Below are 12,985 nucleotides of genomic sequence, written 5' to 3'. Positions count from 1 at the left end.
TCATGTATAAACATTGCCATTGAAACTAATTTAAATACATATTTTTGATCCATATAGTTCCCGCGAGATTAGGTAAGAAGAAAGCAAGAGATAATAATGTATGCAGACGACTCCGGATCTCCGCAGCGCTATCAGCGGCCTCGCGCGTAAACACTAAACACCGATTCCGCGGATTATTTGAAAGAATCCATAGCATCCTTATCGCTAAAGTCTGCACGGCCCGATCGAGTAGCCGCGACCCTATCTCCGCTCTAACAGTCTGCCAGCCTCACTCGGCCCAGTCCTCACTCCTCAGTTAGTCCGAGACCGCCGTCCGCATTGTCCGCAAGGCACCCATCCATCGCGCAGTGTACATAACGACGACAGGTGGTTCCCTGACCGATGTTGGTCGACTCAATATAACAGTGTTTACAAGTTAGATTTATTTTATCAGCCCGACCATGGCTCCCAAGAAGACCTCCGTCGCTGACAATGGAACCAACTATTCCTTCCCCTACATGAGGGAGGTGAACACCAGGACCAACTGGGAGAACATGAAATTGTCCTGCTGGGACCCCAATGAGCAAACTGTCTTGGGAAGGGACTTGAAAGGATGGGGTAAGTACACTCTTCAAACAGGTTATTCTATAACACTTAAAACAACACCCTAAAAAGAAAGAAAATAAAATTTTAACAAAAAATACATATTATAAATTTGTGTTGATTTAAAGACTCAGCACTCAATTGATGAATTTTTGAAAAATTCGTTTTTTAGTAATATAAAAAAATTCAGCCTGCGAATGTTTGCGATCGCAAAACTCGAAAAGTATTAGTAGACCGATATTGCTGAAAATTTCAAAGTATGTTCTTATTGGTGCCAGGAGTGTTTAGAGTGTGGTTTGCGTGATATAAGAACGTGGGGACGCCCGAGGAATACTTAACGCAATATTTCTGCACCGGAATGATATAAGGAGTCGAATGAAAGTCGATGTAATGTAGTGTTTTTAACAGTAACATAGTAGTGAATGGTAGAAGTCGGAGACGTCCGAGAAAGACATAAGCAATAACGAAGTGTCCACTAGTTATTTATAGTAATTTATTGAATGATTTCTGAGTAGTGATTTACTTATATTTGTTCCATTGACAGCTTCAATGTGTTCTCCTTGATCTGATACAACTTATCAGCCAGTATAATAAACACAAAGTTTTATTACTTTTAGAATAAATAACCTGACAACTTCTACTGATAACCTACCATACTATTGATCCTTGCACATGTACAACGCTTGGAAATAATTATCGCATAACAACGCTTCGTGAAGACGTGCTATCAAAAATATTAGTGAATATTATTTTGAAAATCTTTCTAACAGTATAAAGATGATAATTCAAGAACTAGAAGTCTTTTATAATTGAATTCTAATAAAGATGTTCGTCCACAGGGGCTTACCGGTTTCCTAGGTTACTTAATCAGTTCATTCAGTCTTTTTTTTCTTCTTTCTGAAACTAGTTATTCTACTACAAAATAAGGAAAAAGAGCAGTTTATTTATTTATCTATTTGATTGTCACGTCAAATGGTTTATTCTTGATTACTACGATTAAGATGTTTGTGTCAATATTATTCAAACGACCTTATCAAAACTATTTCGTCTGAATCACCTTTAAAACTTGATGTAAAAAAGTACACTGGTGCAGTATACGTAATGCAGGTAACATTAAATGTATTACTTATGTCAAAGTAATAAATATACATAAATCTATTATGAATTGACACTTCTCTGAATATAACTTCTGAGTTGATGATAAATTAGTTGTAAATGGATTTTTTTATGTCAGCTTTATAAGTAACGCAATCATTGTTCAAAGAGCATATTGAACAGATTATTTGACATCGTAATAATGTACGTATTTTATCAAAAACAAAATATAACTGATTTTTACTCGTCGACTAGTTTTAAAATACCCCTAAATTCCAATAAACAAAAACAGTTACAAGCTAATCGGAATTGTATACTTTAGATTTTTCTTGTATTTACTCAATTTATCAGAAGTTAGTAATTATGAACAGCCACAAAAAAGTAACAAACATGCGATTGGCAGCATTTCATACAAAATGTTTTTCAAATGTTGAATTGTCTGTGACATCAAATAAAACAACATAATATTTTTTAAATGTGAATATCTCACAACAGTATTACAGTACTATTTTTTTTTCTTTGTTGCTTTAGTATGTACAGGTATTAAAACTCAGATATTATTGTTGAAAACTGTAAGATGAGAACAGTCTGGAACCATTAAGACTTTTTGTATATTGGGGTATGTACTATGTTGTAAGGTTGAAGGTAGAGGATAGGCGTGATAAGGGGAATAGAAAGGTGGGGAAGCACCTAGCTATTCAGATTTGGTCACCAAACACGGCTAAAGTCATTTCAAGCAATGTTTCAATTCTGAATTGTGGTCTTACACCAGAGCGATACTGAGAGCATCTTCCACTCTAAAATATATAAATTGTTAAATAACACAAACTAATCAATTTTACTTGCGCACGCCGGGATTTGAACCCGCGACCTTCGAATTGCTAATCAAGAGCATTACTCCCCAACCACGGATGCCGTCAATTGTGGTGCTGTGAGATTAGATAGAGTAGGGAGGGAAAGAAAATTGTGAAGACAAATACGGCTCTAGCTATTTCAAGCAATATTTCATAACATTTTTTTAATATGTTCGGATTATCACTTGGGCAACATTGTTTTTCATCGAAACCATCTTACCAACAAGTTATTCACATGCAAAACAACTTAAGCCGTACGAATACATTTTATAATCCGCTAACATTTAATTAACCCGCTCTCTGCGGGTTATTCCCAGTCGATTTATTTCACGTCAATGCACACGAAAGTAATAATAATCGAGTCACAAGTCTCCGCTCGTGATTAGCATTTAAGTTTAACAACCAAACTATCAGTAAATGTGTTTACGATATTGTAAACATAACCAAAGTCAACAAACTACAGATATTCTGCGTCATACTCTGTAATAACTTTATGATTGTGTCTGTAAGAATATCATACAAAACACACACTGTATTCTTGAGAATGAGGTTCCAAAGCAACAGAAACAACTTGTACAAAATATAGCCTTTAGTCCGCATGCACGAGTCGATTACTACAATACACAATAAATGAAACTTCAGATTTTTTGTCGGTTTATAAATGCAAATTGTTCATTTCATTGTAATTGTTCCGCTAAAATTTGCACCCATGTTCCAATGATTTTCAAATATGGTGTGCGTTTTGTTTCAACCAATTAATGTACGTATTACATTTTCTAAGTACCTACATCAATTCTGACAGCAGAAATTACGATGTCTGTTTTCTATTGAAAATTTTCCATTCATATCCAAGAGGTTACAATGTCAACTAAATTCATATTTCGAAGGTCAACAACAACACACTTCATACGAATCACTTTTCTTACAAATTTGCCTACAAATAAACGGTTTTGGCACACACACTCCTTGCCTTATTCAAATTCATACATGTTCACGCAATATAAAAGTGAGATGAAGACCAATGCAACAAGTCAGCGGCGTAGCTATAGCATTCACACGGGAGGGTCTCGACCCCGGGGGGGGTGAAAGGAAAGGTGAGGGGGGAGGGATGAAATTCATTGTAAAGTTTTTTGAGACATATATTTTCTCAACTTATTATTTTTTATGATGAATTAATACATTGATGAAAGAGATAGTGCAAATAATGTTGTTTTATTTCTCAGAAAAGTAACCTACGAGCACTATTTTATTTTTTTCAAACACAGTAACCAGGCCTATGGGGGGTTTGTGCCCCATAACAAAAATAAAATAAAAGTGAATTTCAATATTACCAGTTAGACAAGCGTACCTAAAAACATCAAAACTCCGACAGTAAATTCAAGCTTTGGACAAAGACACTACCAATACCATGCTATAAAAGCATTCAACAGTGTAAAACTTGAAATTAAAATTGAGGAAAGTAAAAATAAATTCACACACAAAATTACAAAATGGATTAAAGAACAAAAAAGACAATTTTACCAAAATGTCATGGCATAAAATAAAATAAAAACCTACACGTAACACACAAAACCAATATAAACACATATCACTCACAAACACACAAGATTATATTTTAAATGTATTATTTTCTCTTTAAATGTATTATGTAGATTATATTTTCATATTATAAAATGAAGGCCTCAGCACCGGCAAGCCACCCAGTGAGGCCAACATTACTGGAAAATTTTAAAATGTAAAAAATATTGTACCAAATAAAAAAAAATGATGTATTTAAAAAATAACACGAAAACCATATGCTTAAACAATTTTCCTCGTATATTTTTTTAATATTTCCAAAAAATACTCTTCTTAATATCTCTGAAAATTTACTAATAAACCAAGCAAATTCCATCAAATTCCTATACGTATATTTAACAAAAATTTAAGTCAAAAGATTGTCTTTGGAAATTATAAAATTACTCCCTGATAACGCATCATTAAATTCCGCACGAAGATACGAAGTTAAGTCAGTGTTTGTTAGAGCTTAAGTAAAGCCACTCCACTTATCTGGCCGCGCATAGGTTAATTTATGAAACTCACTTATCTGCGTCTACCTGTTCGCTAATTATATTTATTTCCACACCAATTTTGCATTTGAACGCAACCAAACTGGTTCAGCTTAAAACAGTTCATATAATACGAGTATTTACAGCTTCAACGCACCTACGATATACATTATACCTTTGCATGGACTCTCTCATGTACTTTGCGCCACCTTCAAACCAGTGTAATTGAAATTAAGCATTGGCTTGAAGAAGTAATTTAGTTAATTAACATAAATCTGAGGATAGTTCACCTTCCAAAATCAGTTTAATATTTTCTAAAAAAATACGCAGTGTGCTTAAAACTCTTGACAGGCCAAGATGCCAAACAAAACGTCTGTAGCAAAGTGGGTCTTCCGACGACCCCATACATTTTTCTGCATATGGGCTTTTAAACTATATAAATCCCAATTATTCAGTCAATTATTAATGGTAACTTATGTATTTGCGCAGGAATACTTAAAATACTAAAATTAAATGTTAAGTATTTAAGCTAATATAAGGAGAATAGTAATTTTGGGTACTACCTAATCCCCCACTTGGCTGCTGTGATGCAATAGTGTTACCCGTACTTGAGTTTCAGTTAAATGAAGGTTTTTGATGGTAGCGAGGTTTCTCTATGATTTGAATTAGATGGGATATGCACTTGACCTTGTCCACAAATTAGAAATGAATGTAATTATTTGGTATCGAAAATCTTGAGACGTCATTTGATTGCTTTTCAACATAATCAACAATAAATCATTAAAGATGAATGTAAAATTATTTATATTGGTTTTGTGGTCTAAAAGCCTATTGTTAAAGCTTTCTATGATTTATTTCTACTGCTTTTGAATTGTGAATACAAAGATATAATTATTATCTTTGTTTATAACAAGTTTATAACAAATGATATATTAACCTTGTTTATAATAAAAGATGTATTATCTTTGTTTATAATCAAGGATATATTATCTTTATTTATACCACGTTTATAATCAAAGATATATTATCTTTGTTTACAACACGTTTATAATCAAAGATTTATTTTCTTTGTTTATAACCCCTCTTCGTACATGGAAAAAAATACGTTAAAAAAAATATTGCTAATTTATTAAAAATGTGGTCAAATTGTTCGTATTTCTGTTAAAAACGGGAGTGCAGGCCTAACGAATAAATTGAGCGATTTTCTAACAAAGTATCAGTAAATCGCGAATTTGTTATGAGGACGGCGGAACACGTTTTCCGCCGTTCTAAAATATTGATATTATTGCAGTCCATCATATTATCAGGTAAATAACACCTCCATGAGCACGTTTTCCAATAGATTCTGTATGGACTCATATTTTATCACGAAATGGATTGCCATCGCGTCTTTAAAAGAGTATTTCAATAAATCAGTCAAGCTTATTTTTCTCCCTGTAGGAAATTTTTAAAATGGAAACGATTTCATTACGACGTGAGGTTGAAGTCTAAATACATTTACTTTGAAATAATAATTAAATTGATAGGTTATGTTATAATATTATGGTTCTGATTTCTGATATCATCTTAGAAAAGAATAGTCCATAGTTATAAGTGTCCACGTACCCTAGACTTTCTGGGTAAAATATATATTTTAATATGTGAGTAACATCTTATAACAAAAAATAATCCCAGGCTTTCAGTGTATGTCTGAGAGTTTTCTGAAATTGTTGACAGATTTGTTCAAATATTTCCAGGAAAACTCACTTTACTACAAGCCAGTTTACTTAGCAATGTCAGTGTCTCCATATAATATGTAAATGTCACAAAGCAAACCTGTTGCTTCATGCATAAATATAAACGAATATCATACGGTACCCAGAAGCGTATTGAGTCGGAAGGATACTGTTACGATTCCTGACGCAGCACGTGTACATTATCATACGGTACCCAGAAGCGTATTGAGTCGGAAGAATACGAGTTCGATTCCTGACGCAGCACGTGTACATTATCATACGGTACCCAGAAGCGTATTGAGTCGGAAGAATACGAGTTCGATTCCTGACGCAGCACGTGTACATTATCATACGGTACCCAGAAGCGTATTGAGTCGGAAGAATACGAGTTCGATTCCTGACGCAGCACGTGTACATTATCATACGGTACCCAGAAGCGTATTGAGTCGGAAGGATACGGGTTCGATTCCTGACGCAGCATTTTTATTTCCAATGTTACTATGTAGTAGAGGAGAGGCGTATTTATCGTACCCAGTAAAAGTACCGGGTATTTTCATGCGGTACTTCGACATAACATAACAAATCCCCAAAATTCCTGGTTCCAAAAATACTCACAAGTATTTTATATTGGGACTGAGTATTTATTACTTTCTGTCCCCAGTCCCCAGATACTTAAGAGTATTTTGTAACCGGTATTTTTCGTACCTGTACTCACTGTAGCTATTGAAGGAAAAAAGTAACGCCAAAAGCACCAAACACGAAAAAAAATGGAGTGTTTTATAGTTACCCCCCCATAGATTTGAAATTTTTTTGTTACCTTTCACAAAAAATCTGTAACAACCCCCCCTCCCCATGGATTCCAATAATTATCTGGGGAATCAACTTTACGTAGAAAATTTGTGGCTGTTGTGCAGTAATTATATTTATTTATTTATTTATATAATTTGTACATTTATTTTTAACAATTACAGGTAATATAGCCTAAGACGTTATAATTGTACCATTTATGCAGTGTATATGCAATGCCAAAAATCTCGCAAATGCGCTATAGGACACAAAAAATAAATTTATCTACCGCATTCAAAAAGCACGTAGCTCTCCCCACAGGTGAGTTCATAAATAAATTAGTGCGGCTTGCTCTACTATATAGAAGATTGTGATGACGTCCTTGAGAGTGAGACTCTGGTACAAAAAAATTTAATTGGGCCAGTATCTCATTAGATAGACTAGATAAGTGACCGTTTATTAGTTGAAAATAATATTTAAGCAAAGCAATACCTCTACGTGTCTCTAGGGAGTGGTAATTGGTCATGCCTAATATATAAATCGATGGGTAAAGCCAAGGGAAACGTCCATAGAGCCGCGAGAATAAAAACCTTAAAAAAATTTATGGACTCTTTCAATGCGTAAAGTGTATGTTAATTCATGTGGAGCCCAGTTGAGTATGAGTACAGTTACAAAAAAAACTGTTAAAAATACTGGTTACAAAATACTCACAAGTATTTTATACTGGGACTGAGTATTTATAACTTTCTGTCCCCAGATACTATAATCCTTAGTTCGGTATAAAACACTCTTAAGTATTTTGTAACCGGTATTTTTAACAGGTATTTTTTGCACCTTTCCTCACTGTACCCAGTAATGAAAAGTTCTCACAGGACCCACCTCTACTATGTAGGAATATAAATATCCCGAGAATGAGGGTACCAGTTGCAAAAAATTAACAAAATTGAGGGAGTCCAAAATATAATGATATGAGGCAAAGAATTGGTAAATTGTTTTAGATTCCAAAACTTTTCCAGAAGAGTTCTAAGCAACTATCGAATCTATTTAGACCATGTATAATAATACATCAATGATTTGGACCTATTGTGAATAGCCAACATATATAACGTATTTCTACTTAATAATAATTAAATCTGTTTTACCCTCACATCAAATCCGCATTTTTCTTTCCCCCAGTTTTCTAATGCATGACATTAAATTTGGATAAGTCATGGTGCGCATTATAAAATGTGGATTAAAGTTTAGTGAACCAAGAAATGTATATGTAGCATTCGCAAAAACATTGGTAAAAAATTAAACATTTATTAAAAATTACAATCCTTAATAAGTGAAATCATCAAACACAACATTTCTGCTGAACTTGATATCCAGGTAATGTATCGCATTTCAATATTTACCCTTTTAATGAAATTGTGTAGGCACAATGACTAGCGAGAATTGAGAGACCTATTACATTCACGATTTACTTTGTGATGTTGGCTTTGTGTTAATTTGATTTGTGGCAATCAGTGTTACGTTATTTGTTCAACTTTTTATAACAAAATCCCAAACATCGTCCAACATCAACAACGCAAAGAGTTTCATAAGTCTTCTAAAAATCTAGATAGGCCACAATCCTATCTTAAAAAGGAAATTGCCACGTAATTATTATTCCATCAGCCTTGCTCTATTTCTGGTAACGGGGCTAATTCTTGTCCTTCCATAGTTTTCTCTTTTGGATATTCCACCATATTTCTTCCCTTTTTAGGGTAATTAGTCCTAGCTTTAGTTTTCCTGGTGTCCTTTTATCTGTTGATCAACAGAGTTCAATCCAATGAGTATTATATAACGGGCAGTTTAGTGTACCAAAAAGGTTTTTCTAAGCCGTTCAGGCTAATTTTTTCGCTTTTGGGAATATCTCAAATGGTTTCACTGAAGTCATTGTAACTTCTTACTGTTGTGGAGGGAAATATAAACGGTGTTAGAAAGAGAAAACACCACGCTTTATATTCAAATACAGAAGTTAACTACCAAATAATCAAAACCATAGGTACCGACCGCAATTAAAAAAAAATCTTATCTGACTTGAGAATTTACTATCAATTATTTTTAGATGAAACGACAATAAAGTGAGGTGACTTAAAATAAGTGTGTTTTTATATATTTTTTCGTTATCAGTAATTTGTGTTGCAAAAAACGAAAAGTGAACCATTTTTTTATGTTTGCGTTCAAATTTTAATATTTCAAAAAATATAATTTGTTAGCACATTTCATCATCTTTATAAAACAGTATTTAGTTTTCGGATATGTTCAGAAATATTCTATTTATTTGGATATTATTGCAAAGCGGAATTACTCCGACCGTCTGACAGAATATGCCTGAGGAGTTAAAGATGCGTGACATTTCCATTTCCATTTATATGATACAATATGTGTGCTAAAGTCAATGATTTGGATTTCAGATATTTTTCTTGTTTTAACTAATTTAACATGGATGATGTCTCACGAGATACACGGACACGGGACAAGAAATGCAAAGTAAATTAGATTGCCAACAAGGAAGAAATCAAGCACTCAGAAATCTCGTACCAGACCGTCCAACTATATAATAAATCTCCGTAGAAAATACGCTTAATTTTAAAATGGAAATAAGAAAATATTTCTACCACAATCATTGATGTCGAGTCGTGATTGAATAAACTTAAGGGTTAAATTTTGGATTTGAGTCCAAAATACCTACACATACGCCACACATTTTGGTTAAAAAAATACTTTTTCAGTTTGGTAAAGTATTAGGTCCGCGCATCAGTTTCCCTCGATTTAAAACTATATATTTAAGCCCCCACCTACCCAATTTCTACCTATTTATAACAAGTTTCGTGTTAACTCTTTAGGTTTTTGAGTTCCACATTTGTTATACCAAAACAGTAATTTTACGAAATTCCCTCGATATAAAAAAAATCGGAAAGTAAGCTTCGAAAATTATCAAAAACTTCGTTCCGTTTTGTTCCGTTATTTAACATGTTGTAGGCAAGAAAAAAATCACAGTGTATCTTTAAATGCAATTAAATCATTTTTTGAGAGATTTTTGCTCTATTTCAAACGAGTCGTGTTTTATTAAATATTTTCACAATTTTCGCTTAATTATCATAGTTTTTTTAATATAAGCGCGATTTGTATTTCAATATTTCCCTTTCAAACCATTTTTGAACGCTTACTGCGGGGCCTTAAATGTATGTTTGCCACATAATGCCGATTATGTAAAAATATTAACACACGATGATGTAAGCTAACTTAAAAATAATAAGCAAATAAAAAAAAACGGATAGTTTGACTAATTACACTAATAATAAGTTTGACAAGTTGGTATATTTTTATGTAGATATTGAAAATCATTTTTTTTTATGTAGATATTGAAAATCATAACACAGAGTGACATTGTTGGCATAATAATAATAATAACGATTTTTCTTTTTTTTTTGTAACATATAGAGATAATCTTCTTTTCTTAGTAACATATAGAGATAATGATATCCTCACTGGGATCTCCCGTGCTGAGGATGTCATTTACATATTATAATTTAATTATAAGAATTTAATATTACAACATAGTAACATATGAATTTAATTATAAACATATATCATATAGCATATATATTTTTTTTTTTAAATAATTTAAAAAAAAATAGGATAGTGTTTTTTTCTATAGTTCAGTTTAGTAGATTCAGTTTTAGTCTGTGTTTGATATCAGTATATTTTCTATTTCATATCTCCCTATATTAAGTATCCAGCTTTTTATTTGAGATTTAAATGTTATAATGTTGAGGTTTTTGAGTGAGAGTAGTATTTTACTGTAGAGTTTAATACTATGATATAAGAAGCTTTTTTGCGAAAGTTGTATTAGTAGTTATTTGTTGAATAAGTTTTTGACCATGAGATCTAGTGTTTCTATTGTACGTGTTTGTCGTCATTTCTTTGGTTTTGTACTTATGAATGTAATTGAGTATAGTTTTACAATATAGTTATTTAATTGACATGATGTTAAGATTGGTGAAGATTTCGTCAGTGCTAGTTTTTACATAATACTATGTTCGTATCTGATACCACTTACTAAATGCTTATTGAATTTTACAGGGTAATACTTATATTATAACGAACATTAATCAGTGCAGTTTCTTGTGGAAATATATACGGATAGTCGTAAATTGGATTCAAAAAGCCCGAAGCGTAATAAAAATGCTTCATTACACGAACATATTTTTTCTGAGAATAATGAAGTATTCTCAGACAATAATGAATCTCACTTGTGTTAAAAAACACTTATTTACTATTTACTCAGATTGTTCTAAAGACAGAAAATTCTGTACAGTAACGTACCACTACAACAGATGTTGTGCGGTGCTATTGATAAAACAATTTATAATCAAATAATAAATTATAATTAGTTTATCTGATTTGTTGAGGAATGAGAATACTTCTATTATTTGCACTGGGGGAAGGAAATCTTAAAATATCATCAATAATTCGAGCACTTGGTCACATTGATGAATCTTTCAAAATAACATCGATAATTCGTGCACTTGGTCACATGGATGAATATTACAAAATAACATCAATTATTCGTGGACTTGGTCACATTGAAGAATTTTGATATAATTATAATACTTACCTATACTTTTTATTGTTAAATGTTGACTTAATTACTTCATTTCTTACAATTAATACATGTTATGTCAACGTGGATTACATTGTGTGTTTAGTCGGAAATTATTGCATTATTATTTTTTTCTTTTTCCGACTTTATGGCCGGGTTAAATCTTCCCCACAGGAAAACTAAACCCTTCCACACACTTTTCCACAAATGATCATCTAATCAACTTACATTATGCAAGTGCATTATTTATATAAGCATAATAAATACAAAACAATACAAGAACAACACGTCAACCCACCAGAGATCAAATGGGAAAATAATTCATCGACTCCAGATAATTTCATATCAGAGGGTTCGGCTCGGTAGAACTCCTAATTGGACCTATAAATCCTACTGATCCCTCAATATAAATATTTAAAAAATCATTCGTAATCCTTACATGTATTTAAAATGAATGATTTTTGCATTTTTAAATATAAAGTCTTTGACAGATCTAATACGCCTAAATTTTGAATGAGATAGCTAGATATAATGCCAGTAGCCAAAATAACAAATGGTAACGTTTTTATAGTCTGAGAATGCCAAATTCTTTTAATCTCATTTCCTAAATCTGTGAATTTTCTTATTTTTTTAGAAACAGATTTTTTGAATATTACAGGAATTTGAAATAGCGACATCAATTATATTCTTCTAATTCTAATTAATTAAGTTATTTTTTAATTTTGTCATGCAAAACCATATCGGGTCTATTATGACTAATCGTTCGGTCTGTTAGTTTAGTTTTATCATAATATATTTTATATTTTATAAAATACATTTTCTAAAAATGAATTTGGTTCGTATTCATAATATGCTTCTATAATACGGCAGTCAATCAAGTTATGTTTAATTACCAAACTTTGGTGGATTATTTTTAAAACTTGATTGTGCCTAAATGTATACTCGGACGGTGCTAATACAGAACATCCAGATATTATAATATGTTCCATAGTTTCCGTAAAAGCCAAACATTTTCTACATAAATCATCAATTTGATTTGTATCTTTGATTATATTCATCCTATATTTTTTTTAGTATTAATGACTCTATCCTGAATGGCAAGGATAAATTCTTCTATTTCTGCGCTCAACTCTCCAATACTGAACCATTTGTTTGACGAAAATTTATCAACATACGTTTGGTTGAGATAATTGAAGTATTTTATTTATTATTTATTATTTTTATTTTTATTTACTATTTATTTGCTGATTGTGTTCATTTTATCTCATTAAT

General features: G+C 32.1%; 1 protein-coding gene across 1 annotated transcript in view; it reads left to right on the top strand.

Moving 5' to 3' along the window:
- The first annotated feature begins 251 nt into the window (after positions 1 to 251).
- LOC149424708 (sodium/potassium-transporting ATPase subunit beta-1-like) overlaps positions 252 to 12,985 on the top strand; it is a 50,230-nt gene continuing 37,496 nt past the window's right edge. Inside the window, exon 1 of the mRNA XM_089631476.1 lies at positions 252 to 597. Coding sequence (XP_089487602.1) covers positions 441 to 597 — 157 coding nt within the window. The 5' untranslated portion in view covers positions 252 to 440. The remainder of the gene's footprint in view (positions 598 to 12,985) is intronic.

This window comes from Hesperophylax consimilis, chromosome 4 (genome assembly GCF_061612785.1).
Source record: "Hesperophylax consimilis isolate HC1 chromosome 4, BYU_Hcon_1.0, whole genome shotgun sequence".
NCBI lineage: Eukaryota > Metazoa > Arthropoda > Insecta > Trichoptera > Limnephilidae > Hesperophylax > Hesperophylax consimilis.
The sequence above is the reverse complement of the archived record's forward strand: the minus strand, read 5'-3'. Positions and strand labels throughout refer to the sequence as shown.